The sequence below is a fragment of the Salmo salar genome, chromosome ssa03 (genome assembly GCF_905237065.1).
Source record: "Salmo salar chromosome ssa03, Ssal_v3.1, whole genome shotgun sequence".
NCBI classification, from domain to species: domain Eukaryota; kingdom Metazoa; phylum Chordata; class Actinopteri; order Salmoniformes; family Salmonidae; genus Salmo; species Salmo salar.
Genome location: NC_059444.1, coordinates 48,914,010 through 48,941,641, shown reverse-complemented (window position 1 = coordinate 48,941,641; position 27,632 = coordinate 48,914,010). Strand labels below are relative to the sequence as shown.

General features: G+C 43.2%; 1 protein-coding gene across 2 annotated transcripts in view; it reads left to right on the top strand.

The window, feature by feature from the left end:
• pitpnbl (phosphatidylinositol transfer protein, beta, like) overlaps nucleotides 1-27,632 on the top strand; it is a 75,573-nt gene that overhangs the window by 8,840 nt on the left and 39,101 nt on the right. For both annotated transcript variants that reach the window (XR_006769148.1, XM_014192145.2), the window contains exons 3-7: nucleotides 606-751; nucleotides 4,932-5,023; nucleotides 8,971-8,978; nucleotides 9,070-9,144; nucleotides 9,427-9,510. Coding sequence is in view for 1 of the 2 variants with exons in the window: in XM_014192145.2 (XP_014047620.2) it covers nucleotides 606-751; nucleotides 4,932-5,023; nucleotides 8,971-8,978; nucleotides 9,070-9,144; nucleotides 9,427-9,510 (405 nt within the window). In the remaining variant the exon portion in view is untranslated. The remainder of the gene's footprint in view (nucleotides 1-605; nucleotides 752-4,931; nucleotides 5,024-8,970; nucleotides 8,979-9,069; nucleotides 9,145-9,426; nucleotides 9,511-27,632) is intronic.

Below are 27,632 nucleotides of genomic sequence, written 5' to 3'. Positions count from 1 at the left end.
CCCTGTACCCGGACTTTGAACTACTCCCCTCTGGGGCACAGGTATAGGGCACCCCTCAGCAGGAAAAACAGATCGACAATTTGTGCCAGGTGTGATATCCCTCCTAAATAGCTCAGACTAATGTTCCTTTCGACTCAGTAAGCCCAGCAGGCTAGTCTTTTTTTACATTTGTAAAAATGTTTTATTGGTACGCAACTTTAAACGTGTACATGACACTGCAATAAAAAATAGGGTTAAGTAAGGAGATGTTGCGCTGCATGAAGCAAATGCTGGTCATACCAGATACTGACTTGTTTTCTGATCCACAACCCAACCTTTTTGTTAAGGTATCTGTGACCAACTGATGCATATCTGTATTCCCAGTCATGTGAAATCCATAGATTAGGGCCTAATGAATGTATTTCAGTTAACTTGTTCACTCTAACTCAGTAAAATCTTTGAAATTGTTGCATGTTGCATTTTTGTTCAGTGTAATTCAGCATCTACCACATCGAATACCAACTTCCGTGTCTTTATTTCTCATGCTGTGAACTGATTAAGCTGGTGGGAGGCTGGCTACATTAGCTACACATACATACTTATGTAACGTCTTCACTCATTTACAGTACCAGGTCGGCCAGCTGTTCTCTGTTGCTGAGGCTAGCAAGAATAACACTGGAGGAGGAGAGGGTATTGAAGTGCTTCGAAATGAACCATATGAAAAGGATGGAGAGAAAGGCCAATACACGCACAAGATCTACCACATACACAGGTAAATACATCTGGTGGATCTAGCCTACACATTTGCTGTCCTTTTTTTCTACTACATGCAATGAGCCAACTTCACTATTAGCCTACTTCAAAGTGGAAAAACCGCTGCGAGATGCATTCTGCTAGGGAGGTAAATACTACTCAACAGGTAGGCATTTCATGTATTTTCTTTTTTTGGAAGCGTAGCAATCTGTATTAACATTTGCCTATTAGGTGAGCAAGAAAACATTAGGCTAACCTATGCATTTTTACAATCAGAGCAACAAAAATGGAGTGAAACAGTTCAGTTTTGGCATTGTACAATGATCATTTTGGATAATCTAAGCTAGCAGGGTAATTTACAAAATATATTTGTTTAGAAGTAGTTGACGTTCTAGACTAGTGAAATAGGGTATTGGAATTGAACATTTTATAATTTTTAAGATTAATTAGGTTTCAATACACTTGTTGAATGATTGTAAAGCGTACATGTGAACGTTTTCTAATAAATGGTTAAACGTGCCCACTCCGATATCTCTCTAGCCAACATTTCACAGATTGGAAGTGGAAAGTGTACATGATGAGAGTATGGTTAAGGGATATATAATAGTGGTAACCACCATATCATGTTTCAAACAAACTCAGACAGAGCCCCACCCATACTACTTATTGGAAATGACCAAGCTCTGTAATTGATTCAGCTTTTCTTCACTGGTAGGCCAACACAACAAAGGACCACATGACTCTAAATTTACTTTGCTAATTCCATTAAAATATACTGCTCAAAAAAAATAAAGGGAACACTTAAACAACACAATGTAACTCCAAATCAATCACACTTCTGTGAAATCAAACTGTCCACTTAGGAAGCAACACTGATTGACAATAAATTTCACATGCTTTTGTGCAAATGGAATAGACAACAGGTGGAAATTATAGGCAATTAGCAAGACACCCCCAATAAAGGAGTGGTTCTGCAGGTTGTAACCACAGACCACTTCTCAGTTCCTATGCTTCCTGGCTGATGTTTTGGTCACTTTTGAATGCTGGCGGTGCTTTCACTTTAGTGGTAGCATGAGACGGAGTCTACAACCCACACAAGTGGCTCAGGTAGTGCAGCTCATCCAGGATGGCACATCAATGCGAGCTGTGGCAAGAAGGTTTGCTGTGTCTGTCAGCGTAGTGTCCAGAGCATGGAGGCGCTACCAGGAGACAGGCCAGTACATCAGGAGATGTGGAGGAGGCCGTAGGAGGGCAACAACCCAGCAGCAGGACCGCTACCTCCGCCTTTGTGCAAGGAGGAGCAGGAGGAGCACTGCCAGAGCCCTGCAAAATGACCTCCAGCAGGCCACAAATGTGCATGTGTCTGCTCAAACGGTCAGAAACAGACTCCATGAGGGTGGTATGACGTCCACAGGTGGGGGTTGTGCTTACAGCCCAACACCGTGCAGGACGTTTGGCATTTGCCAGAGAACACCAAGATTGGCAAATTCTCCACTGGCGCCCTGTGCTCTTCACAGATGAAAGCAGGTTCACACTGAGCACATGTGACAGACGTGACAGAGTCTGGAGACGCCGTGGAGAACGTTCTACTGCCTGCAACATCCTCCAGCATGACCGGTTTGGCAGTGGGTCAGTCATGGTGTGGGGTGGCATTTCTTTGGGGGGGCCGCACAGCCCTCCATGTGCTCACCAGAGGTAGCCTGACTGCCATTAGGTACCGAGATGAGATCCTCAGACCCCTTGTGAGACCATATGCTGGTGCGGTTGGCCCTGGGTTCCTCCTAATGCAAGACAATGTGGCTGGAGTGTGTCAGCAGTTCCTGCAAGAGGAAGGCATTGATGCTATGGACTGGCCCGCCCGTTCCCCAGACCCGAATCCAATTGAGCACATCTGGGGCATCATGTCTCGCTCCATCCACCAACGCCACGTTGCACCACAGACTGTCCAGGAGTTGGCGGATGCTTTAGTCCAGGTCTGGGAGGAGATCCCTCAGGAGACCATCCGCCACCTCATCAGGAGCATGCCCAGGCGTTGTACGGAGGTCATACAGGCACGTGGAGGCCACACACACTACTGAGCCTCATTTTGACTTGTTTTATGGACATTACATCAAAGTTGGATCAGCCTGTAGTGTGGTTTTCCACTTTAATTTTGAGTGTGACTCCAAATCCAGACCTCCATGGGTTGATAAATTGGATTTCCATTGATTATTTTTTGTGTGATTTTGTTGTCAGCACATTCAACTATGTAAAGAAAAAAGTATTTAATAAGATTATTTCATTCATTCAGATCTAGGATGTGTTATTTTAGTGTTCCCTTTATTTTTTTGAGCAGTGTATATAGATCACAATTTCCACTGCATCATGCACGTTATATACAGGTAACTGCCAAAATAAAGGAAACGCCAACAAAATGTGTCTTAATAGGGCATTTGGCCACCACGAGCCGCCAAAACAGCTTCATTGCTCCTTGCATAGATTCTACAAGTGTCTGGAACTCTATAGGACGGATGCAACACCATTATTCCTGGAGAAATTATATCATTTGGTATTTTGATATTGGTAGAAAAACTCTATAGCAGGCTAAAAGTTAAATTGGGTTAGGATCTGGTGACTTAGACACACACACCCTTTAAACCCCCTATGCTCCTTTGAGACCCCTCTTTTAAAGTCACAGAGATCTCTTATAGCCATGGTTGCCAAAAATAATGGGCAACTGGGCATTTTAATACATGACCCTAATCATAATGAGATGTTAATTGTTTAATTGACTCAGGAACCACACCTGTGTGGAAGCGCCTGCTTTCAATATACTTTTGTATCCCTCATTTACTCAACTGCCAAAATAAAGAAACACTTATCTGTATATCACTTGGCTTAACATCATCCATGTGATTATTAGGCCTACTGTAATTTCCGGACTATAAACTGCAACTTTTTTCCCACGCTTTGAACCTCGCGGCTTAAACAATGACGCGGCTAATATATGGATTTTTCCCGCTTTCAATTTTTTTTCCCCAAAAAAACACATTCTGTGGCGTGCTCAGTTTTTTTGGCGGCATGAAGCTTTCATTAGACCAATGAAATTGCCAAACGGGTTAAGGTCAAAAACTTTTTTGTTTACTGTTTAGATTAAATCGAGCGCTCTCAAACTTCCCATCATTCTGATTACGGTAGTCATTTTGTCACCCTCATCATGGCAAAGGCACGGAGAAATGCATATGATGCAGCTTTCAAGTTGAAGGTGATTGATCTGGTTGTTGGAAAAGGAAATAGAGCTGCTGCACGGGAGCTTGGTCTTAATGAGTCGATGATAAGACGTTGGAAACAGCAGCGTGAGGAATTGACTCAATGCAAAAAGTCAACTAAAGCTTTCAGAGAGAAGAAAAGCAGATGGCCGGAACTAGAAAATGAGCTCGAAGGCTGGGTCAACACACAGAGAGCAGACGGCCGAGGTGTTGCGGCTTATAGACGTGCGGCTTATTTATGTTCAAAATAATATATATTTTTTTAATTCAGTGGTTGCGGCTTATATTCAGGTGCGCTCAATAGTCCGGGAATTACGGTACTCTAATTCTATCCAACCATGTCAAGTGCCGGGCATATTTTTTCTCATTTTATAAAAATAAATAAATAACCGGTCTCTACTAAGCGCCGGGTTAAAGTGTAATCATACATTTTGCCTGTCTGCCTGTCTGTCAAAATGCAAATCTGTAGCCAGAGAGAACTGATCACTTCCCCCCCATTTGTAACAGTTGCAGTGTATTGAACACAACCTATTATGAGTAGCTTTTTTTGTCAACTTGTAGACCTAGAAAACCATATCATAAAAGGGTGAGCTGGGCTTTCCACACCTCAAACGGTGATAAACGCTGGTCCCCAATACATGCTTTGCAGTTCAAGTAAGTTTTTGGGTACAAGAGAACTTTGCATAAAAATGGTTTGATGGAAATCCCAATACAGAACATACCATTGTCACTGGAAAATGGCTTCAGTCAGAGGGTAGCTAGCTAGTTGAGTATGTAGAACTTTCAATTACTTTTACTATTAGCGACCATATTTTAATTTATTTACTGATTGTGTTGATTCCTTCCACCTGTGTTGAAAGTATAAGAACCCTACATGGAGGACATTTAAACAATAACTCATAACTGTTTTTGTTGCATGAATGAATCCATTCTATCCTCTCACTCTTACAGCAAGGTACCCAGTTTCATCCAGATGTTTGCTCCAGAGGGAGCCCTTGTCTTCCACGAGAAAGCTTGGAATGCCTACCCCTATTGTCGCACCAGTGAGTGTTCAGGACTCGTGTGTGTGTGTGTGTGTGTGTGTGTGTGTGTGTGTGTGTGTGGTTTGATTGAGTTTCCAGCTCAAGTTATCTCGTGAATAATATTCATAGCATCTGGTTTTCCCTGATTCTGTGGTCACAACTTCTTCTCGAAAAAAAACAGTCATCTATAGGTATGGGCAACATCAACCGTTGTCCTATTGTGATTATTAGCATAAAACATTGTGATATAGGATGGTATCGTAACCCCAAAAATGTGTGAAAAACAAACTGCTTTAACAAAAGTTTTTCTATAGCTCAAAATCGAATGCACCAACTGGACGAATCATGACTAAGCATAATGTTTTTGAAAGCCTGGGCAGAGGCTAAGTGCAGGCAGATATTTTCTAGTATTCCTTATGGTGGAGCTTCAGCGTGGAACAGGTGTGTATGTTGGAGTCCTGCACTGGTCAGTGTTTTGGAGTTGCGCCTGTTCCACGCCGGCCACATCAATTCCGAGCCCGATACCAGACATCGGGACAGATTTTTATTCGCAACCTGACCCATAGAATTATTCCGAGAGCTGATCCGTTACCCTTCATATAACATCAATTTGTTTAATTGTTTATATGACTCCAGAGTAGTAGGCTTTATTATAATAATAATTATTACTACTATTCTTCTTTCTTGCTTGAATAAACTTGTCTGCCTGTCTATTCAACATTTGCATAAAAGGAAACCATGCCATGAATTAAGAACAATCTTTTCACAATGTGATGCATCACTCAAATCACTTTGAGAAAAATAGCCTTCTAATTAGCCTTCTTACCTAATGAAAGCCTATAATTGACATAACAAAACAATAGGCCTACCCTTACATTCAATATTGTTTAGATAATCAAGTAGTTTAGGCTTAATTCAAACTTGAATAAATCTAATATAGTCTGCGAAAATAGGCTATATTTATTTACACTACTCAAACTTTTACCAGATGAACCGGTTTAAATCAGATCAAATCAAATTTATTTATATAGCCCTTCTTATATCAGCTGATATCTCAAAGTGCTGTACAGAAACCCAGCCTAAAACCCCAAACAGCAAGCAATGCAGGTGTAGAAGCACGGTGTAGTTTACACTATATGCAGGTGTAGTTTACACTATATGGTCTAATGAACGAAAGCCTGAATGAATGTAATAATTAACTTAATTATCAAAACAAATAGGCCTACCTGCTTGCACTTTGTGCAGGCTGTCTCCATCTACCGTGTTGTTGTCCTTCCAAACTGGGGATTTCACTCGCGTAGCACCTGTTTCCACAATGTTGTAGCCTATATTCCCTTATAACCTTTTTATTTCACTATTTCGGCCTATGTTAGCAATTGTCATGTGAGCTAGGCTATTCAGGGAAAGTAAACTTGGCAATGTGTCGTATTCTCACGTGGGAAGAGGGACCATAAGCTCTCTGCGTGGCCAAAATAAAAAGTTTTAGCATCACATAAATAAGTGACAGTTCCCAGCTCCACACAAACTCAATGCGTGTGTGGCTAATAGCCTTATGTCTGCCTTGCCGCTCACAGAAAGGAAGTACATCAAGCTCCTAGGTTTTTAAGGTTCATTATCTTGATTTAAAATGTTTTCGGCCCGCAATGTAATTGTTCTGAACTGCGAGCTGACCCACGGGTGTAAATAATGTTTTCATTCCACTAACCAGTGGATTCTTTTTTTTGCTGATCACCCGCGGGGAACCGTGGGTATCCGACCCGATGCAGGACTAAAGTGTCTGTGTGGCACACACATGATGGAGCAGTGACAGTCTGATGAGGAACGGGCTGTAGTGAGTTAGCTTATGCAGTGCCTTCAGAAAGTGTTCACACACCTCAACTTTCTCCACATTTTGTTGTTATAGCCTGTATTTAAAATTGATTGTCACTGGCCTTCACACAATACCCCGTAATGTATAAGTGGATTTTTTTAAACAAATTAATTAAATGAAAAGCTGAAATGTCATGTGTCAATAAGTATACAACACCTTTGTTATGGCAAGCCTAAATAAGTTCAGGAGTAAAAATGTGCTTAACAAGTCCCATAATAAGTGGCATGGACTCACCCTGTGTGCAATAATAGTGTTTAACATGATTTTTGAATTACTACCTACATACTGTTATCTAAACTCAGCAAAAAAAGAAACATCCTTTCACTGTCAACTGCATTTATTTTCAGCAAACTTAACATGTGTAAATATTTGTATGAACATAAGATTCAACAACTGAGACATAAACTGAACAAGTTCCACAGACATGTGACTAACAAATGGAATAATGTATCCCTGAACAAAGGGGGGAGGGGTCAAAATCAGAAGTAACAGTCAGTATCTGGTGTGGCCACCAGCTGCATTAAGTACTACAGTGCATCTCCTCCTCATGGACTGCACCAGATTTTCCAGTTCTTGCTGTGAAATGTTACCCCACTCTTCCACCAAGGCACCTGCAAGTTCCCGGACATTTCTGTCGGGGAATGGCCCTAGCCCTCACCCTCCGATCCAACAGGTCCCAGACGTGCTCAATGGGATTGAGATCCGGGCTCTTCGCTGGCCATGGCAGAACACTGACATACCTGTCTTGCAGGAAATCACGCACAGAACGAGCAGTATGGCTGGTGGCATTGTCATGCTGGAGGGTCATGTCAGGATGAGCCTGCAGGAAGGGTACCACATGAGGGAGGAGGATGTCTTCCCTGTAATGCACAGCGTTGAGATTGCCTGCAATGACCACAAGCTCAGTCCGATGATGCTGTAACACACTGCCCCAGACCATGACGGACCCTCCACCTACAAATCAATCCCGCTCCAGAGTTCAGGCCTTGGTGTAACGCTCATTCCTTTGGCGATAAACGCGAATCCGACCATCACCCCCGGTGAGACACAACCGCAACTCGTCAGTGAAGAGCACTTTTTGCCAGTCCTGTCTGGTCCAGCGACGGTGGGTTTGTGCCCATAGGCGACGTTGTTGCCGGTGAGGTCTGGTGAGGACCTGCCTTACAACAGGCCTAAAAGCCCTCAGTCCAGCCTCTCTCAGCCTATTGCGGACAGTCTGAGCACTGATGGAGGGATTGTGCGTTCCTGGTGTAACTCGGGCAGTTGTTGAGGCCATCCTGTACCTGTCCCGCAGGTGTGATATTCGGATATCCCGATCCTGTGCAGGTGTTGTTACACGTGGTCTGCCACTGCGAGGACGATCAGCTGTCCGTCCTGTCTCCCTGTAGCGCTGTCTTAGGGGTCTCGCAGTACGGACATTGCAATTTATTGCCCTGGCTACATCTGCAGTCCTCATGCCTGTTTGCAGCATGCCTTAGGCATGTTCACGCAGATGAGCAGAGACCCTGGGCATCTTTCTTTTGATGTTTTTCAGAGTCAGTAGAGGGGCCTCTTTAGTGTCCTAGGTTTTCATAACTGTGACCTTAATTGCCTACCGTCTGTAAGCTGTTAGTGTCTTAACGACCGTTTGACAGGTGCATGTTCATTAATTGTTCATGGTTCATTGAACAAGCATGGGAAACAGTGTTTAAACCCTTTACTATGAAGATCTGTGAAGTTATTTGGATTTCTACGAATTCTTTGAAAGACAGGGTCCTGAAAAAGGGACATTTCTTTTTTGCTGAGTTTAGATCCCGCTGTAAACCTCAATCCCAAATAAATGGGAGAGATGGGCACGATCCAATCTAACTTGATTTTTAGAAGCACAGCAATATAGTAAGAATATGTGCACCAACTTTGGTGTATCTAGCTTTAAAAATAACTTGTATTTGATTTATAGCTTGGATTTGTACGTGTGGCTAATTATACTGTGGTGGTAACGTTTTAGTAGGAACATCCTTAATGTTCTATTATCACCTATCTTCCTATTTCTTTTCTCTTTTTCCCCTTTTTCCCCTATCTACCTTGTTCGTCTTGCTCTAAATCTGGGATCATGCAGTTGTGACCGTAAGTGTTTTTCATTTATAAGACCTTATTTTTGTTTACAGTGTGCGTGTATACATTATGCAGACATTTTTACTTATTTTTCTTTTCGCAGAATGAATACATGAAGGATGACTTTTTCATTAAGATTGAGACCTGGCACAAACTAGACATGGGGACCACAGAAAATGTGAGAATTTCTCAACATATTTTTTTCCAGTAATTATTACACTAATGCGGACTTAACACAGTATTGGGATTGGGCAATAATAAAACTAAATATCAATCTGAAATTCAGAATCTTCTCGATTTGCAATGCCTTTACCAATATATTCTGCATGAATTTATGCAGAGCTAATAAACTATGTTGCATTTATCAAGGTACATGTAATGTCACTTTTTTTTCCTAATCTGTTATTACACCAGTGGAAACGTGTTAACAGTATAAGTCCCCCTCACTTTCTCTTTGAAGCCCCATGGTCTTTCCCCAGAGGAATGGGAGGAGGCTGAGGTTGTTCCAATTGACATCGCTGACCGATCACAAGTTGATGATGTGGTAAGTTCCTTTTAGAGACCCCCTCTAGAGAAAATGAATTATTTCTGTTGAAAATTGATTTTTAAAACCATAAAATGTCCTGTTGCTGATTTGTAACTTTTAGAAATTAAGTGCATTCCTTAATTGTTGAAAATTACATAATGAGGATAGGACCACTGTCTTACCTAATCTCACCCCAAAAACATCACATCTCTTGTTCTGTTTGTTTTTGATGTCATGATTTTGTAAATGAACAATGTATAGCTGCAGGGATCTTAAACCTGAGAGCTGCTGTCAAATGTATAAAATATTTATATTTCATATGTGGATCTTTTTTATGAAAACCCATCCACATTCAAAGCCCTTCTTCTTGTACCTGTAAGTCAATCAACAGTAAAGATGAGACAAATTTAAGTTTAGGTATCATTAAAAAAAATTGTGTCATTTCGTTTAGGCTAAAGTGAGATGAAGATAATCACCCAACAGTAAACAGTTGTTTTACATCCCTAGTTGATGGAAGTGGAAACTGAGTTTGGGCAGCACAATTAAACTGAAGAATGTCTCGTTTGAACACCAGCAGAGGTGCAATATTCATGTGTCAGGGGCACTTTGTCTTACCATTTGAGTGCATAGTAGCAAACTTGGCTTTAACAGTTGCTTTTTTTCAGGGTTATCACGACTAAACGGCCTTCTGCTCCTCTGAAATTCTTGTCCTGGAGCTTTGTTTCAGACCTTGCTGTTGAAAGTCAAGATCGTGTGTAAGGGCTATATACACTACTGGTCAAAAGTTTAGAACACTGACTCATTCAAAGGTTTTTCTTTATTTTTTATATTTTTTACATTGTAGAATAATCGTGAGGACATCAAAACTATGGAATCATGTAGTAAGCAAAACGGTGTTAAACAAAGATTCTTCAAATAGCCAACCTTTGCCTTGATGACAGCTTTGCACACTCTTGGCATTCTCTCAACCAGTTTCACCTGGAATGCTTTTCCAGGAGTTCCCACATGCTGACCACTTGTTGACTGCTTTTCCTTCACTCTGCGGTCCGACTAAGTCGGGGGATTGTGGAGACCAGGCCATCTGATGCAGCACTCCATCACTCTCCTTCTTGGTAAAATAGCCCTTACACAGCCTGGAGGTCTGTTGGGTCATTGTCCTGTTGAAAAACAAATGATAGTCCCACTAAGTGCAAGCAGAGATGGGATGATGTATCGCTGCAGAATGCTTTGGTAGCCATGCTGGTTAAGTGTGCCTTGAATTCTAAATAAATCACAGTGTCACCAGCAAAGCACCCCCTCACCAAAACACCTCCTCTATGCTTTACGGGGGGAAATACACATGCGGAGATCATCCGTTCACCCATACCGTATCTCACGAAGACACGGCGGTTAGAACCAAAAATCTCAAATTTGGACTCCAGACCAAAGGACAAATTTTCCATCGGTCTAATGTCCATTGCTCGTGTTTCTTGGCCCAAGCAAGTTTTGTTCTTAATGGTGTCCTTTTAGTAGTGGTTTCTTTGCAAGAATTCGACCATGGAGGCCTGATTCACACAGTCTACTCTGAACAGTTGATATGTCTGTTACTTGAACTCTGAAGCATTTATTTGGGCTGCAATTTCTGAGGCTGGTAACTAATGAACGTATCCTCTGCAGCAGAGGTAACTCTGGGTCTTCCATTCTTGTGGCGGGCCTCATGAGAGCCAGTTTCATCATAGCGCTTGATGGTTTTTGCGACTGCACTTTGAGAAACTTTCAAAATTCTTGAAATGTTCCGTATTGACTGACCTTCATGTCTTAAAGTAATGGACTGTCATTTCTCTTTGCTTATTTGAGCTGTTCTTGCCATAATATAGACTTGGTCTTTTACCAAATAGGGCTTGGTCTTTTACCAAAAGAGGGCTATCTTCTGTATACCCCCTACCTTGTCACAACACAACTGATTGGCTCAAATGCATTAAGAAGGTAAGAAATTCCACAAATTAACAGGCACACCTGTTAACTGAAATGCATTCCAGGTGACTACCTCATGAAACTTGTTGAGAGAATGCCAAGAGTGTGCAAAGTTGTCATCATGGCAAAGGGTGGCTACTTTAAAGAATCTCAAATATATCTTGTTTTTTTTAACCATTTTTTTGGTTACTACATGATTCCATATGTGTTATTTCATAGTTTTGCTGTCTTCACCATTATTCTACAATGTAGATTTTTTTTTAAAACTTGAATGAGTAGGTGTTCTAAAACTTTTGACCGGTAGTGTACACTCAGGTATAAAATTATTGGCTCATTTGATAAAGATGTGCAAAAAAGACTATCAAATAAATAATTATTATTTTGTACCTATTCTGTTGCTCAGATAAAGAGATTTTGTTTAACAAGTAATATTTTTTGGGGAAAAAATATAAGGGTTGAAATTATTGGCACCCCGGTTTTTAAATACCTTTCTACCTAACCTTGCGAGGACAACGGCACTGATCCTTAAAAAAAGAAAAGAAATGTGAGTGATCTTAGACCATCCATACAATATCTTTCCAGATCCTTGATATACTTCGTCTGCGCTTATGGATTGTCCTCTTCAATGCAAACACAAGTTTTCAATGGGGTTCAGGGCCAGCGCCATAACTAATCATTTGGATGGGCCTTTGATTTACATAGGGGGGTGCATTTTCTTCAATGGACCTCATTTTTTAAATGCTTTTTATAGTAGATATGGAATAAAAAAATGTACTGTAAAAATGTATTACCTTTTTTAATGTTGCATGAACTCAGCCAGTCATGATGTTTTCACCTGATTGTCAAACAAATCACTTAAAAAATTAGGTTACATTTGTTTTTCTATTTATTAGGGATTCCCGTTAGCTGCTGCAATGGCAGCAGCTACTCTTCCTGGGGTCCAAACACATTAAGGCACACACATTACACATAAAGCAAAAACTAGAACAGTACATCATATAGCATTATTACTCCACTACATATCTATAATACAAAATGTATAATGCCACCATACAACAATATTACAATGTACGTGTGTGTATAGTGCATGGGCTAGCGTGTGTGTGTGTGTGTGTGTGTGTGTGTGTGTGTGTGTGTGTGTGTGTGTGTGTGTGTGTGTGTGTGTGTGTGTGTGTGTGTGTGTGTGTGCGTGCGTGCGTGCGTGTCTCTTCACAGTCCCCGCTGTTCCATAAGATGTTTTTAAAAAAAAATCTGATTCTACTGCTCGCATCAGTTTACCTGATGTGGATTAGAGTTCCATGTAGTCATGGTTCTATGTAGTACTGTGCGCCTCCCATAGTCTGTTCTTGGATTGTGAAGAGACCTCTGGTCGCATGTCTTGTGGTGTATGCATGCGTATTCGAGTTGTGCTAGTATTTTAAACAGACACCTCGGTGCATTCAGCTTGTCAACACTTCTTACAAAAACAAGAAGTGATGAAGTCAATCTCTCCTCCACTTTGAGCCCTAAGGCTGTAACTCAGTAAAATCCATAACACCGGCCCTGCCGTTGTCAAGTCCGGGGACTGTGAGACCATTTTTGTAGATTTTGATGTGTGCTTGGGGTTATTGTCTTGCTGGAAGATCCACATTTGTCAGAGTTTCAGCATCTTGGCAGAGGCAACCAGGTTTTTGGCTAAAATGTCCTGGTACTGGGTAAAGTTCATGATGCCATTGACCTTAACAAGTGCCCCAAGACCAGTGGAAGCAAAATAGCCCCATAACAACATCAAAGATCCACCACCAAATTTTACAGTAGGTATAGGGTTCTTTTCTGCTTATGCATCCTTATTTTAACACCAAACCCACCACTGGTGTGCGGGTCCAAAGAGGTCTATTGTCATGTGATCTGACCATAGCACCGGTTCCAATCCAATTGCCAATGCCATTTAAGCAAACACCAGGTTTTTTCATTTGTTGGATGACATGAAAATAGAGCTCTTTGACCATGCAAACCAGTGGTGGGTATGTCATCAAAATAAGAATTCATAAGCAGAAAAGAACCCCATACCTACTGTAAAATATGCTAGTGGATCTTTGATGTGTTGGGGCTATTTTGCTTCCACTGTTCCTGTGGGCCTTGTTTAAGGTCCCGCACAGTCATCATATTTCCCAAATAAAAATAGTCTTTGAATGACCATAACGTTGCCATAATATTTTTACGCTATTAAAATACTCATAATTTAAAGACCATTTTATTTAATCTCAAACTATCTGGAAGCCTAAAGGAACGGTCTATGTGGGCGGGGAGCTTATATTCATGAGTTCGTTACATTCAGTTTGTCAACACCTCTTACAAAAACAAGTAATGAGGAAGTCAATCTCTCTTCCACTTTGAGTCATGAGAGATTGACATGAATGTTATTAATGTTAGCTCCCTGTGTACTTTTAAGGGCCAGCCGTGCTGCCCTGTTCTGAGCCAACTGCAATTTTCCCAAATCCCTCTTTGTGGCACCTGACCACACTACTGAACAGTAGTCTAGGTGTGACAAAACCACGGCCTGTAGGACCTGTCTTGTTGATAGTGTTAAGGCAGAGCAGCGCTTTATTATGGACAGACTTCTCCCCATCTTAGCTACTGTTGTATCAATATGTTTTGACCATGACAGTTTACAATCCAGGGTTACTCCAAGCAATTTAGTCACCTCAACTTGCTCACTTTCCACATCATTCATTACGAGACATAGTTTAAGGTTTAGTGAATTATTTGTCCCAAATACAATGCTTTTAGTTTTGGAAATATTTAGGACTAGCTTATTCCTTGCTACCCATTCCGAAACTAACTGCAGCTCTTTTTTTAAGTGTTGCAGTCATTTCAGTCGCTATGGTAGCTGACGTGTATAGTGTTGAGGCATCCGCATACATAGACACACTGGCCTTACTCAAAGCCAGTGGCATGTCGTTAGTAAAGATTGAAAAAAGCAAGGAGCCTAAACAGCTACCCTGGGGAATTCCGCATTCTTCCTGGATTATGTTTGAGGAATACCCTCTGTGTTCTGTTAGACAGGTAACTCTTTATCCACATTATAGCAAGGGGTGTAAATCCATAACACAAGTTTTTCCAGCAGCAGACTATGATCGATGATGTCAAAAGCTGCACTGAAGTGACATGCACTGAAGTGCACTGAAGTGCAATATCATGCTGAAACATAAGGTGATGGAGGCGGATGAATGACATGACAATAGGTCTCAGGATCTCGTCACGGTATCTCTGTGCATTCAAATTGCGATCGATAAAATGCGATTGTGTTTGTTGTCCATAGCTTATGCCTGCCCATACCATAACCCCACCATGGGGCACTCTGTTCACAACATTTACATAAGCAAACCGCTCGCCCACACAACGCCATGCACGTGGTCTACGGTTGTGCGGCCGGTTGGACGTATTGCCAAATTCTCTAAAACGACGGAGGTGGCTTATGGTAGAGAAATTAACATTCAATTATCTGGCAACAGCTGAGGTGGACATCCTGCAGTCAGCACTACAATGTGTGGTGTAACCAAAGTACACATTTTAGAAGGGCCTTTTATTGTCCCCAGCACAAGGTGCACCTGTGTAATGATCATGCTGTTTAATCAGCTTCTTGATATGCCACACCGGTCAAGTGGATGGATTATTTTGGCAAAGGAGAAATGCTCACTAACAGGAATGTAAACAAATTTGTGCACCAAACAGCGGGGATTGTGATGAGCTAATGGGGATCCTTAATAAATCCAAATACAAAATTCGGGGTAACTGGTACCACAAAAGTGGCTCACCTTTTAGCCAGGTACATTTCTATGGCAACGAATGCTTCAGAACTAACCTGCTCCGGGGCAGGTTAATTCCATTTATCCTGAATGAAGTGTCTGAGCTGCGACACTGATCAGAATCCCTCACTCTCATAAACATTGCGTCATCATCCCCTTAATTTGAAGATGACTGAATGTATTTATTTTGGGATTTTTTTAGTTTTTTGTGTACATTCTTTTTTTTATATCAAATTACATAGTAATGACAGGATACATTTCAAAGTTCACGCACAGTAAAACTTCTATGACATTCTAAAATGATTTTATCTATAGGAGTGGGAGGAAAAAAGTGCCATGTGCATTGATAAGCCAATAACGATAAGTAATAAAAGGAAGATGACACTTCTAATAGCCTTTTTCACATCATAGCCTGCTGAATTTGCTAGATACAATTTTTTTTTTTGCCGAAATCAACATGAAAGAGAAGTTGTCACTCGCTCAAACCTGGATTGATGTTTCAGCATTGCCTCAATGAAGTGTTTTTGACTAGCCACTTGCTAACTGCACGCGCAGTTACAAGCCACAGGCGGACGTGCAATATCAAATGTTATTTGTCACATGCGCCGAATACAACAGGTGTAGGTAGACCTTAGTGAAATGCCTACTTACAAGCCCTTAACACTTATTTTTCTTAACTGCATTGTTGGTTATGTAAAAAATAAAACAAATAATTCAAGCGCAGCTGTAACATAACAATAGTAAGGCTATATACAGGGGTACTGGTACAATGTGTGGGGACTCTGGTTAGTCGAGATAATTGAGGCAATATGTACATGTTGGTAGAGTTAAAGTGACTATGCATAGATGATAAACAGAGTAGCAACAGTGTAAAAGGGGGGGGGGGGGCAATGCAAATAGTCTGCGTAGCCATTTGATTAGCTGTTCAGGAGTCTTATGGCTTGGGGGTAGAAGCTGTTAAGAAGCATTTTGGACCTAGACTTGGCGAGCGGTACCGCTTGGTAGCAGAGAGAACAGTCTATGGTGGCTGGAGTCTTTGACCATTTTTAGGGCCATCCTCTGACAGCAACTGGTATAGAGGTCCTGGATGGCTGGAAGCTTGGCTCCAGTGATGCTCACCATGGTGCAGTTGTACATTTACATTTAACATTTACATTTAAGTCATTTAGCAGACGCTCTTATCCAGAGCGACTTACAAATTGGTGCATTCACCTTATAATATCCAGTGGAACAACCACTTTACAATAGTGCATCTAAATCTTTAAGGGGGATTACTTTATCCTATCCCAGGTATTCCTTGAAGAGGTGGGGTTTCAGGTGTCTCCGGAAGGTGGTGATTGACTCCGCTGTCCTGGCGTCGTGAGGGAGCTTGTTCCACCATTGGGGTGCCAGAGCAGCGAACAGTTTTGACTGGGCTGAGCGGGAACTGTGCTTCCTCAGAGGTAGGGAGGCGAGCAGGCCAGAGGTGGATGAACGGAGTGCCCTTGTTTGGGTGTAGGGCCTGATCAGAGCCTGAAGGTACGGAGGTGCCGTTCCCCTCACAGCTCCGTAGGCAAGCACCATGGTCTTGTAGCGGATGCGAGCTTCGACTGGAAGCCAGTGGAGAGAGCGGAGGAGCGGGGTGACGTGAGAGAACTTGGGAAGGTTGAACACCAGACGGGCTGCGGCATTCTGGATGAGTTGTAGGGGTTTAATGGCACAGGCAGGGAGCCCAGCCAACAGCGAGTTGCAATAATCCAGACGGGGGATGACAAGTGCCTGGATTAGGACCTGCGCCGCTTCCTGTGTGAGGCAGGGTCGTACTCTGCGAATGTTGTAGAGCATGAACCTACAGGATCGGGTCACCGCCTTGATGTTGGTGGAGAACGACAGGGTGTTGTCCAGGGTCACGCCAAGGCTCTTAGCACTCTGGGAGGAGGACACAAGGGAGTTGTCAACCGTGATGGCGAGATCATGGAACGGGCAGTCCTTCCCCGGGTGGAAGAGCAGCTCCGTCTTGCCGAGGTTCAGCTTGAGGTGGTGATCCGTCATCCACACTGATATGTCTGCCAGACATGCAGAGATGCGATTCGCCACCTGGTAGGAGCGACCTGTCAGGTAGGACGCAATCCAAGCGTGGGCGGCGCCGGAGATGCCCAGCTCGGAGAGGGTGGAGAGGAGGATCTGATGGTTCACGGTATCAAAGGCAGCAGATAGGTCTAGAAGGATGAGAGCAGAGGAGAGAGAGTTAGCTTTAGCAGTGCGGAGAGCCTCCGTGACACAGAGAAGAGCAGTCTCAGTTGAATGCCCAGTCTTGAAACCTGACTGATTAGGATCAAGAAGGTCATTCTGAGAGAGATAGCAAGAGAGCTGGCCAAGGACGGCACGTTCAAGAGTTTTGGAGAGAAAGGAAAGAAGGGATACTGGTCTGTAGTTGTTGACATCGGAGGGATCGAGTGTAGGTTTTTTCAGAAGGGGTGCAACTCACGCTCTCTTGAAGACGGAAGGGACGTAGCCAGCGGTCAAGGATGAGTTGATGAGCGAGGTGAGGTAGGGGAGAAGGTCTCCGGAAATGGTCTGGAGAAGAGAGGAGGGGATAGGGTCAAGTGGGCAGGTTGTTGGGCGGCCGGCCGTCACAAGACGCGAGATTTCATCTGGAGAGAGAGGGGAGAAAGAGGTCAAAGCACAGGGTAGGGCAGGACCAGCAGTGTCGTTTGACTTAGCAAACGAGGATCGGATGTCGTCAACCTTCTTTTCAAAATGGTTGACGAAGTCATCCGCAGAGAGGGAGGAGGGGGGGAGGAGGGGGAGGAGGATTCAGGAGGGAGGAGAAGGTAGCAAAGAGCTTCCTAGGGTTAGAGGCAGATGCTTGGAGTTTAGAGTGGTAGAAAGTGGCTTTAGCAGCAGAGACAGAAGAGGAAAATGTAGAGAGGAGGGAGTGAAAGGATGCCAGGTCCGCAGGGAGGCGAGTTTTCCTCCATTTCCGCTCGGCTGCCCGGAGCCCTGTTCTGTGAGCTCGCAGTGAGTCGTCGAGCCACGGAGCAGGAGGGGAGGACCGAGCCGGCCTGGAGGATAGGGGACAGAGGAAATCAAAGGATGCAGAGGGGGAGGAGAGGAGGGTTGAGGAGACAGAATCAGGAGATAGGTTGGAGAAGGTTTGAGCAGAGGGAAGAGATGATAGGATGGAAGAGGAGAGAGTAGCGGGAGAGAGAGAGCGAAGGTTGGGACGGCGCAATACCATCCGAGTAGGGGCAGAGTGAGAAGTGTTGGATGAGAGCGAGAGGGAAAAGGATACAAGGTAGTGGTCGGAGACTTGGAGGGGAGTTGCAATGAGATTAGTGGAAGAACAGCATCTAGTAAAGATGAGGTCAAGCGTATTGCCTGCCTTGTGAGTAGGGGGGGAAGGTGAGAGGGTGAGGTCGAAAGAAGAGAGGAGTGGAAAGAAGGAGGCAGAGAGGAATGAGTCGAAGGTAGACGTGGGGAGGTTAAAGTCACCCAGAACTGTGAGAGGTGAGCCATCCTCAGGAAAAGAACTTATCAAGGCGTCAAGCTCATTGATGAACTCTCCAAGGGAACCTGGAGGGCGATAAATGATAAGGATGTTAAGCTTGAAAGGGCTGGTAACTGTGACAGCATGGAATTCAAATGAGGAGATAGACAGATGGGTCAGGGGAGAAAGAGAGAATGTCCACTTGGGAGAGATGAGGATTCCAGTGCCACCACCCCGCTGGCTCGATGCTCTAGGGGTATGCGAGAACACGTAGTCAGACGAGGAGAGAGCAGTAGGAGTAGCAGTGTTATCTGTGGTAATCCATGTTTCCGTCAGCGCCAGGAAGTCTAGGGACTGGAGGGTAGCATAGGCTGAGATGAACTCAGCCTTGTTGGCCGCAGACCGGCAGTTCCAGAGGCTGCCGGAGACCTGGAACTCCACGTGGGTCGTGCGCGCTGGGACCACCAGGTTAGAGTGGCAGCGGCCACGCGGTGTGGAGCGTTTGTATGGCCTTATCCTATCCCAGGTATTCCTTGAAGAGGTGGGGTTTCAGGTGTCTCCGGAAGGTGGTGATTGACTCCGCTGTCCTGGCGTCGTGAGGGAGCTTGTTCCACCATTGGGGTGCCAGAGCAGCGAACAGTTTTGACTGGGCTGAGCGGGAACTGTGCTTCCTCAGAGGTAGGGAGGCGAGCAGGCCAGAGGTGGATGAACGCAGTGCCCTTGTTTGGGTGTAGGGCCTGATCAGAGCCTGAAGGTACGGAGGTGCCGTTCCCCTCACAGCTCCGTAGGCAAGCACCATGGTCTTGTAGCGGATGCGAGCTTCGACTGGAAGCCAGTGGAGAGAGCGGAGGAGCGGGGTGACGTGAGAGAACTTGGGAAGGTTGAACACCAGACGGGCTGCGGCGTTCTGGATGAGTTGTAGGGGTTTAATGGCACAGGCAGGGAGCCCAGCCAACAGCGAGTTGCAGTAATCCAGACGGGAGATGACAAGTGCCTGGATTAGGACCTGCGCCGCTTCCTGTGTGAGGCAGGGTCGTACTCTGCGAATGTTGTAGAGCATGAACCTACAGGATCGGGTCACCGCCTTGATGTTGGTGGAGAACGACAGGGTGTTGTCCAGGGTCACGCCAAGGCTCTTAGCACTCTGGGAGGAGGACACAAGGGAGTTGTCAACCGTGATGGCGAGATCATGGAACGGGCAGTCCTTCCCCGGGAGGAAGAGCAGCTCCGTCTTGCCGAGGTTCAGCTTGAGGTGGTGATCCGTCATCCACACTGATATGTCTGCCAGACATGCAGAGATGCGATTCGCCACCTGGTTGTCAGAAGGGGGAAAGGAGAAGATTAATTGTGTGTCATCTGCATAGCAATGATATGAGAGACCATGTGAGGATATGACAGAGCCAAGTGACTTGGTGTATAGCGAGAATAGGAGTGGGCCAAGAACAGAGCCCTGGGGGACACCAGTGGTGAGAGCACGTGGTGCGGAGACAGATTCTCGCCACGCCACCTGGTAGGAGCGACCTGTCAGGTAGGACGCAATCCAAGTTGTAGAACTTTTTGAGGATCTGAGGACCCATGTCAAATCTTTTCAGTCTCCTGAGGGGAATAGGCTTTGTCGTGCCCTCTTCACGACTGTCTTGGTGTGCTTGGACCATGATAGTTTGTTGGTGATGTGGACATCAAGGAACTTGAAGCTCTCAACCTGCTCCACTACTGCCCTGTCGATGAGAACGGGGGCGTGCTCTTTCCTCCTTTTCCTGTAGTCGACAATCATATCTTTTGTCTTGATCACGTTTAGGGGGAGGTTGTTGTCCTGGCACCACACGGCCAGGTCTCTGACCTCCTCACTATAGGCTGTCTCATCGTTGTCAGTGATCAGGCCTACTGCTGTTGTGTCATCGGCAAACTTAATGATGGTGTTGGAGTCGTGAGTGAACAGGGAGTACAGGAGGGGACCGAGCATGCACCCCTCAGGGGCCCCCGTGTAGCGCATCAGTGTAGCAGATGTGTTGTTGCCTACCCTTACCACCCAGGCACGGGGGCCCCTCAGGGATGCATGCTGAGTCACCTCCTATACTCCATGTTCACTCAAGACATACCACGAGGTCTTTTCACAGTCCCCAAGTCCAGAACTGACTATGAAAGGCACACAGTACTTAATAGAGCCATGACTGCATGGAACTGTATTCCACATCAAGTAACTCATGCAAGCAGTACAATTAGATTTAAAAAACACCTTATGGAACAGCAGGGTCTGTGAAGCAACACAAACATAGGTGCATACACACTAGAGGTCGACCGATTTTATGATTTTTTTCAACGCCGATACCGATTATTGGAGGACCAAAAAAGGCTGATTAATCGGCCGTTTTTGTTGTTGTTGTAATAATGACAATTACAACAATACTGAATGAACACTTATTTTAACTTAATATAATACATCAATAAAATCAATTTCGCCTCAAATAAATAATGAAACATGTTCAATTTGGTTTAAATAATGCAAAAACAAAGTGTTGGAGAAGAAAGTAAAAGTGCAATATGTGCCATGTAAAAAAGCTAACGTTTAAGTCCCTTGCTCAGAACATGAGAACATATGAAAGCTGGTGGTTCCTTTTAACATGAGTCTTCAATATTCCCAGGTAAGATGTTTTAGGTTGTAGTTATTATAGGAATTATAGGACTATTTCTCTCTATACGATTTGTATTTCATATACCTTTGACTATTGGATGTTCTTGTAGGCACTTTAGTATTGCCAGTGTAACAGTATAGCTTCCGTCCCTCTCCTCGCTCCTACCTGGGCTCGAACCAGGACTCGAACCACCCTCGAAGCAGCGTTACCCATGTAGAGGAAGGGAAAAAACTACTCCAAGTCTCAGAGCGAGTGACGTTTGAAACGCTATTAGCGCGCACCCGGCTAACTAACTAGCCATTTCACATGGGTTACACCAGCCTAATCTTGGGAGTTGATAGGCTTGAAGTCATAAACAGCGCAATGCATTGTGAAGGGCTACTGGCAAAACGCACAAAAGTGCTATTTTGAATGAATGCTTACGAGCCTGCTGCTGCCTACCATCGCTCAGTCAGACTGCTCTATCAAATCATAGACTTAATTATAACATAATAACACACAGAAACACGAGCCTTAGGTCATTAATATGGTCGAATCCGGAAACTATCATCTCGAAAACAAAACGTTATTCCTGTTACATTGCACAACCTTCAGTGTTATGTCATAATTACGTAAAATTCTGACAAATTACCCAAAGTGTTGCATATACCCTGACTGCGTGCAATGAACGCAAAATGACACAATTTCACCTGGTTAATATTGCCTGCTAACCTGGATTTCATTTAGCTAAATATGCAGGTTTAAAAGTATATACTTCCGTGTATTGATTTTAAGGCATTGATGTTTATGGTTAGGTACAGTTATGCAACGATTGTGCTTTTTTCGCAAATGCGCTTTTGTTAAATCATCCCCGTTTGGCGAAGTAGGCTGTCTTTGTTAGGAAGAAATAGTCTTCACAGTTCGCAACAAGCCAGGTGGCCCAAACTGCTGCATATACCCTGACTCTGTTTGCAAGAGAAGTGACACATTTTCCCTAGTTAAAAGAAATTCATGTTAGCAGGCAATATTAACTAAATATGCAGGTTTAAAAATATATACTTGTGTATTGATTTTAAGAAAGGCATTGATGTTTATGGTTGGAGCAACGTGTACCGAAGCGATTATATGCAACGCAGGACAGGCTAGATAAACTAGTAATATCATCAACCATGTGTAGTTAGCTAGTGATTATGATTGATTGATTGTTTTTTATAAGATGTTTAATGCTAGCTAGCAACTTACCTTAGCTTCTTACTGCATTCGCGTAACCTCGTGGAGTGCAATGTAAAGCAGGTGGTTAGAGCGTTGGACTAGTTAACCGTAAGGTTGCAAGATTGAATCCCTGAGCTGACAAGGTAAAAATCTGTCGTTCTGCCCCTGAACAAGGCAGTTAACCCACCGTTCCTAGGCCGTCATTGAAAATGAGAATGTGTTCTTAACTGACTTGCCTAGTTAAATAAAGGTCTAAAAAAATTAATCGGCCAAATCGGCGTCCAAAAATACCTATTTCCGATTGTTATGAAAACTTGAAATCGGCCCTAATTAATCGGCCATTCCGATTAATCGGTCGACCTCTAATACACACACACACACACAAAAGCATATACACACACGTACACATTTTTTGTACTGGGTTTATACAGTTGAAGTCGGAAGTTTACATACACTTAGGTTGGGGTCATTAAAACAAATTTTGCAACCACTCCACAAATTTCTTGTTAACAAACTATAGTTTTGTCAAGTCGGTTAGGACATCTACTTTGAGCATGACACAAGTTATTTTTCCAACAATTGTTTACAGACAGATTATTTCACTTATAATTCATTGTATCACAATTCCAGTGGGTCAGAAGTTTACATATACACTAAGTTGACTGTGCCTTTAAACAGCTTGGAAAATTCCAGATAATTATGTCATGGCTTTAGAAGCTTCTGATAGGCTAATTGACATCATCTGAGTCAATTGGAGGTGTACCTGTGGATGTAATTCAAGGCCTACCTTCAAACTCAGTGCCTATTTGCTTAACATCATGGGAAAATCAAAAGAAATCAGCCAAGACCTCAGAAAAAAAAGAATGTTGACCTCCACAAGTCTGGTTCATCCTTGGAAGCAATTTCCAAACGCATGAAGGTACCACGTTCCTCTGTACAAACAATAGTACGCAAGTATAAACACCATGGGACCATGCAGCCGTCATACCGCTCAGGAAGGAGACACGTCTGTCTCCTAGAGATGAACGTATTTGCTGCAAAAAGTGCAAATCAATCCCAGAACAACAGCAAAGGACCTTGTGAAGATGCTGGAAGAAACGGGTACAAAAGTATCTATCTCCACAGTAAAATGAATCCTATATCGACATAACCTGGAAGGCCGCTCAGCAAGGAAGAAGCCACCGCTCCAAAACCGCCATTAAAAAAAGCCAGACTACGGTTTGCAAATGCACATGGGGACAAACATCATACTTTTGGGAGAAATGTCATCTGGTCTGATGAAACAAAAATAGAACTGTTTGGCCATAATGACCATCGTTATGTTTGGCGGATAAGGGGGAGGCGTGCACCCCGAAAAACACCATCCCAACCGTGAAGCAGGGGGGTGGCAGCATCATGTTCTGGGTGTGCTTTGCTGCAGGAGGGACTGGTGCACTTCACAAAATAGATGGCATCATGAGGAACGACATTTATGTGGATATATTGAAGCAACATCTCAAGACATCGGTCAGGAAGTTAACCTCTCTAGGGTAGGTGGCACCAAATCGTCCCACCTACGTAACAGCCAGTGTAATCCCGTGGCGCGTTATTCAAAAACCTCAAATGCAAAAACTTCAATTTTTCAAACATATGACTATTTTACACCATTTTAAAGACAAGACTCTCGTTAATCTAACCACACTGTCCGATTTCAAAAAGGCTTTACAACGAAAGCAAAACATTAGATTTTGTCAGCAGAGTACCCAGCCAGAAATAATCAGACACCCATTTTTCAAGCTAGCATATAATGTTACATAAACCCAAACCACAGCTAAATGCAGCACTAACCTTTGATCTTCATCAGATGACAACCCTAGGACATTATGTTATACAATACATGCATGTTTTGTTCAATCAAGTTCATATTTATATCAAAAACCAGCTTTTTACATTAGCATGTGACGTTCAGAACTAGCATACCCCCCGCAAACTTCCGGGGAATTCGCTAACATTTTACTAAATTACTCACGATAAACGTTCACAAAAAGCATAACAATTATTTTAAGAATTATAGATACAGACCTCCTCTATGCACTCGATATGTCCGATTTTAAAATAGCTTTTTGGTGAAAGCACATTTTGCAATACATGCATGTATTGTATAACATAATGTCCTAGGGTTGTCATCTGATGAAGATCATCAAAGGTGAGTGCTGCATTTAGCTGTCTTCTGGGTTTTGGTGACATTATATGCTGGCTTGAAAAATGGGTGTCTGATTATTTCTGGCTTGGTACTCTGCTGACATAATCTAATGTTTTGCTTTCGTTGTAAAGCCTTTTTGAAATCGGACAGTGTGGTTAGATTAACGAGAGTCTTGTCTTTAAATGGCTGTAAAATAGTCATATGTTTGAGAAATTGAAGTAATAGGATTTTTAAGGTTTTGAAAATCGCGCCACAGGCTGGCAGTGGCTGTTACGTAGGTGGGACGCAAGCGTCCCACCTAGCCCATAGAGGTTAAATAAGTTACAAATAATGCGAAAAAACACCACAATAGCACAATTGGTTAGGGGGTTGTAAAACGGCAGCCATCTCCTCCGGCGCCATTATTCTTATCCACCATCGTCGTATGGATGAAGCCTGAGCTGGAATGTGGAGCTAACTGAAGCTAGCCTGGATACATCTAGCTACATATGTGGAATAGCCCTCTGGACATTTTAACCAAAAACCTGGTTGCCTCTTCCAGGAGGCAAAAACTTGGCCTCAAATGGATCTTCCAGCAAGACGATAACCCCAAGCACGCATCAAAATCCACAAATGGTTTATTGAGCATAAGAAAATCAATTATTTTGCAATGGCTATCTCAGTCTCTGGACTTGAACACCATTGAAAACCTTTACCTTGAATTGAGGAGGGCAGTCCGTAAGCACAGACAAAGGATATCAAGTAACTGAAAAGATTCTGTATGGATGAATGATCTTGGATTCCTTCCAAAGTGTTCTCTAATCTCAAACATTTTAATAAAATGCTCATTGTCATCGAAAGGTGAGATATTGCTAATGTTTAAATGTTTTAAATTTTCTTTTTGTTTCTTTACCCCCTTCTCCCCAATTTTCGATCTTGTCTCATCGCTGCAAGTCCCCAATGGGCATGGGAGAGGCGACGGGTCATGCGTCCTCCAAAACATGACCCGCCTAACCGCTCTCCTTAACATTAGCCAGCTTAACCTGGAAGCCAGCTGCACCAATGTGTCGGAGGAAACACAGTTTATCTGGCGACCGGGGTCAGCCTGCAAGCACCCAGCCCACCACAAGGAGACGCTGAAGCGATGAACCAAGTAAATCCCCACCGGCCGACACGTCACCTAACCCGTACGACGCTGGGCTAATTGTGCTATAGGACTCCCGACCACGGCCGGTTGTGGCACAGCCCGGGAATGAACCCGGGTCTGTAGTAACTGCAATGCAGTGCCTTAGACCGCTGCGCCACTCGAGGCAGGTGCAAATAATTTTTACCCCTTTTTGAGGAAAAAAACAGTCTAACAAGTAATATATTTATCAGAGCAATTGTATTGGTATAAAATTATATTATTTAATCTTTTCTTTGGGCATACAATATAGTTCAGTATTTATTTTATAGTCTTGCTCATCTTTATCAAGGGTGCCAATGCTTTTGAACCTGACTATATCCGCTGATCCAGGTCAGGAATTTGACCAGGGCTCAGGGCAAAAATGCCCTATAAAATTCATGAAACATTTTCAATGACGAGGGCAACAAAATGCCCCTGGAAATGAGTTGAAAATGGCAGCCATTGTGGTCAGGGAGAAATCCAAACCAGTCTTATTGGAATGAATGGCAGTAGATGCATAGGTGATGCAAATAAAAGTAAGGCATGTGATCAGAAATTGTGTAATAGACTTAGTCAACCTAACATAGTGTGGTGGCTAATTTCTGCATTACCAAATGAGGAGAGAGACAAACTTCACACACCAGTCAGAGTTATACTTAAACTACATCTTTAATAATAAGAGCTTTGCAAAAGCACTTGACTTTCAATGATGCACTATCTCTAATGAACCATTGAAAGTGACAACACAAAAGTACAAAGATCTTTTATAGCCAAGATACACCCCTCTCAACGTACATGACGAACAACAGATACATAGAATGGTCACAAGGTTAAGATTTGTATGAAAGTTATCTATAAAACATAGCAGACAGCAACTGCTGTGTCAACCGTTTTCATTGTATAGACTAGTGTCTGGTCCTCCTACTCCAAACTGGAACCGTCTCACCCTGGTACGGTATAGAACAGAACCATTAGCTCATGTTCTCTGGAATGCTTTATTACCCAAAGACATCGCAAATCTCCTCTGTCAGTGCTATCTCATAGAGGCCCATCCTCAGTAAAACACACACACAATAGTTGACAGAGTACTCTATTCTGTCGAATAAAACAACCATTCTAATGCAATACAAGCATTATAAAAATCTTGCAATTTTCCACGACAGTAGTCATATCATAAATACAGTTTATACTGGTTTTCTAGACATTTTATGCATAAATAGCCTAGCAGAGCTGGTTCGGCTGTTATGTTATCCAGAGTGTTGGTGACTGCAACTGTGCTGTCAGATTGTCCGTTCGTAAATTCTGAGCGTTTTGCGTTCAGAGCGCACACCAGACGCTCTGGCCGATGACCTCACAACGGCTGTCAAGCACCCAAGCGAACATTGGTTAGCTTGCTAGCTACTAACAGACACATAATGAGAGAACACCCCACTGGTCAGCCTATTTCATGTTATCCAGAGTGTTGGTGACACTTAACTGTGCTGCTGGCAACAATTTAATTACGCATTTTTGCCGACGTTTACTGACATCGGCCATATTCAACGGGTGTTGAGCGTTCGTAAATTCATCAGTTATTCTGTGCTCTGGCAAACTCAGTCGAGAGTGCTCTGAAAGCGGAGTACATAGCCAGACTGAATTTACGAATGGACCCGAAATGGTTTACCAAAAAAAAATGTGTTCGTATTTACAGATGGCATACAAGTTTGTTATTCAGACACATAAAAGTTCATATGTTCGAGAAGGCATTTCTGGCAAAAAAAAAACACATTTAGATTAAAAT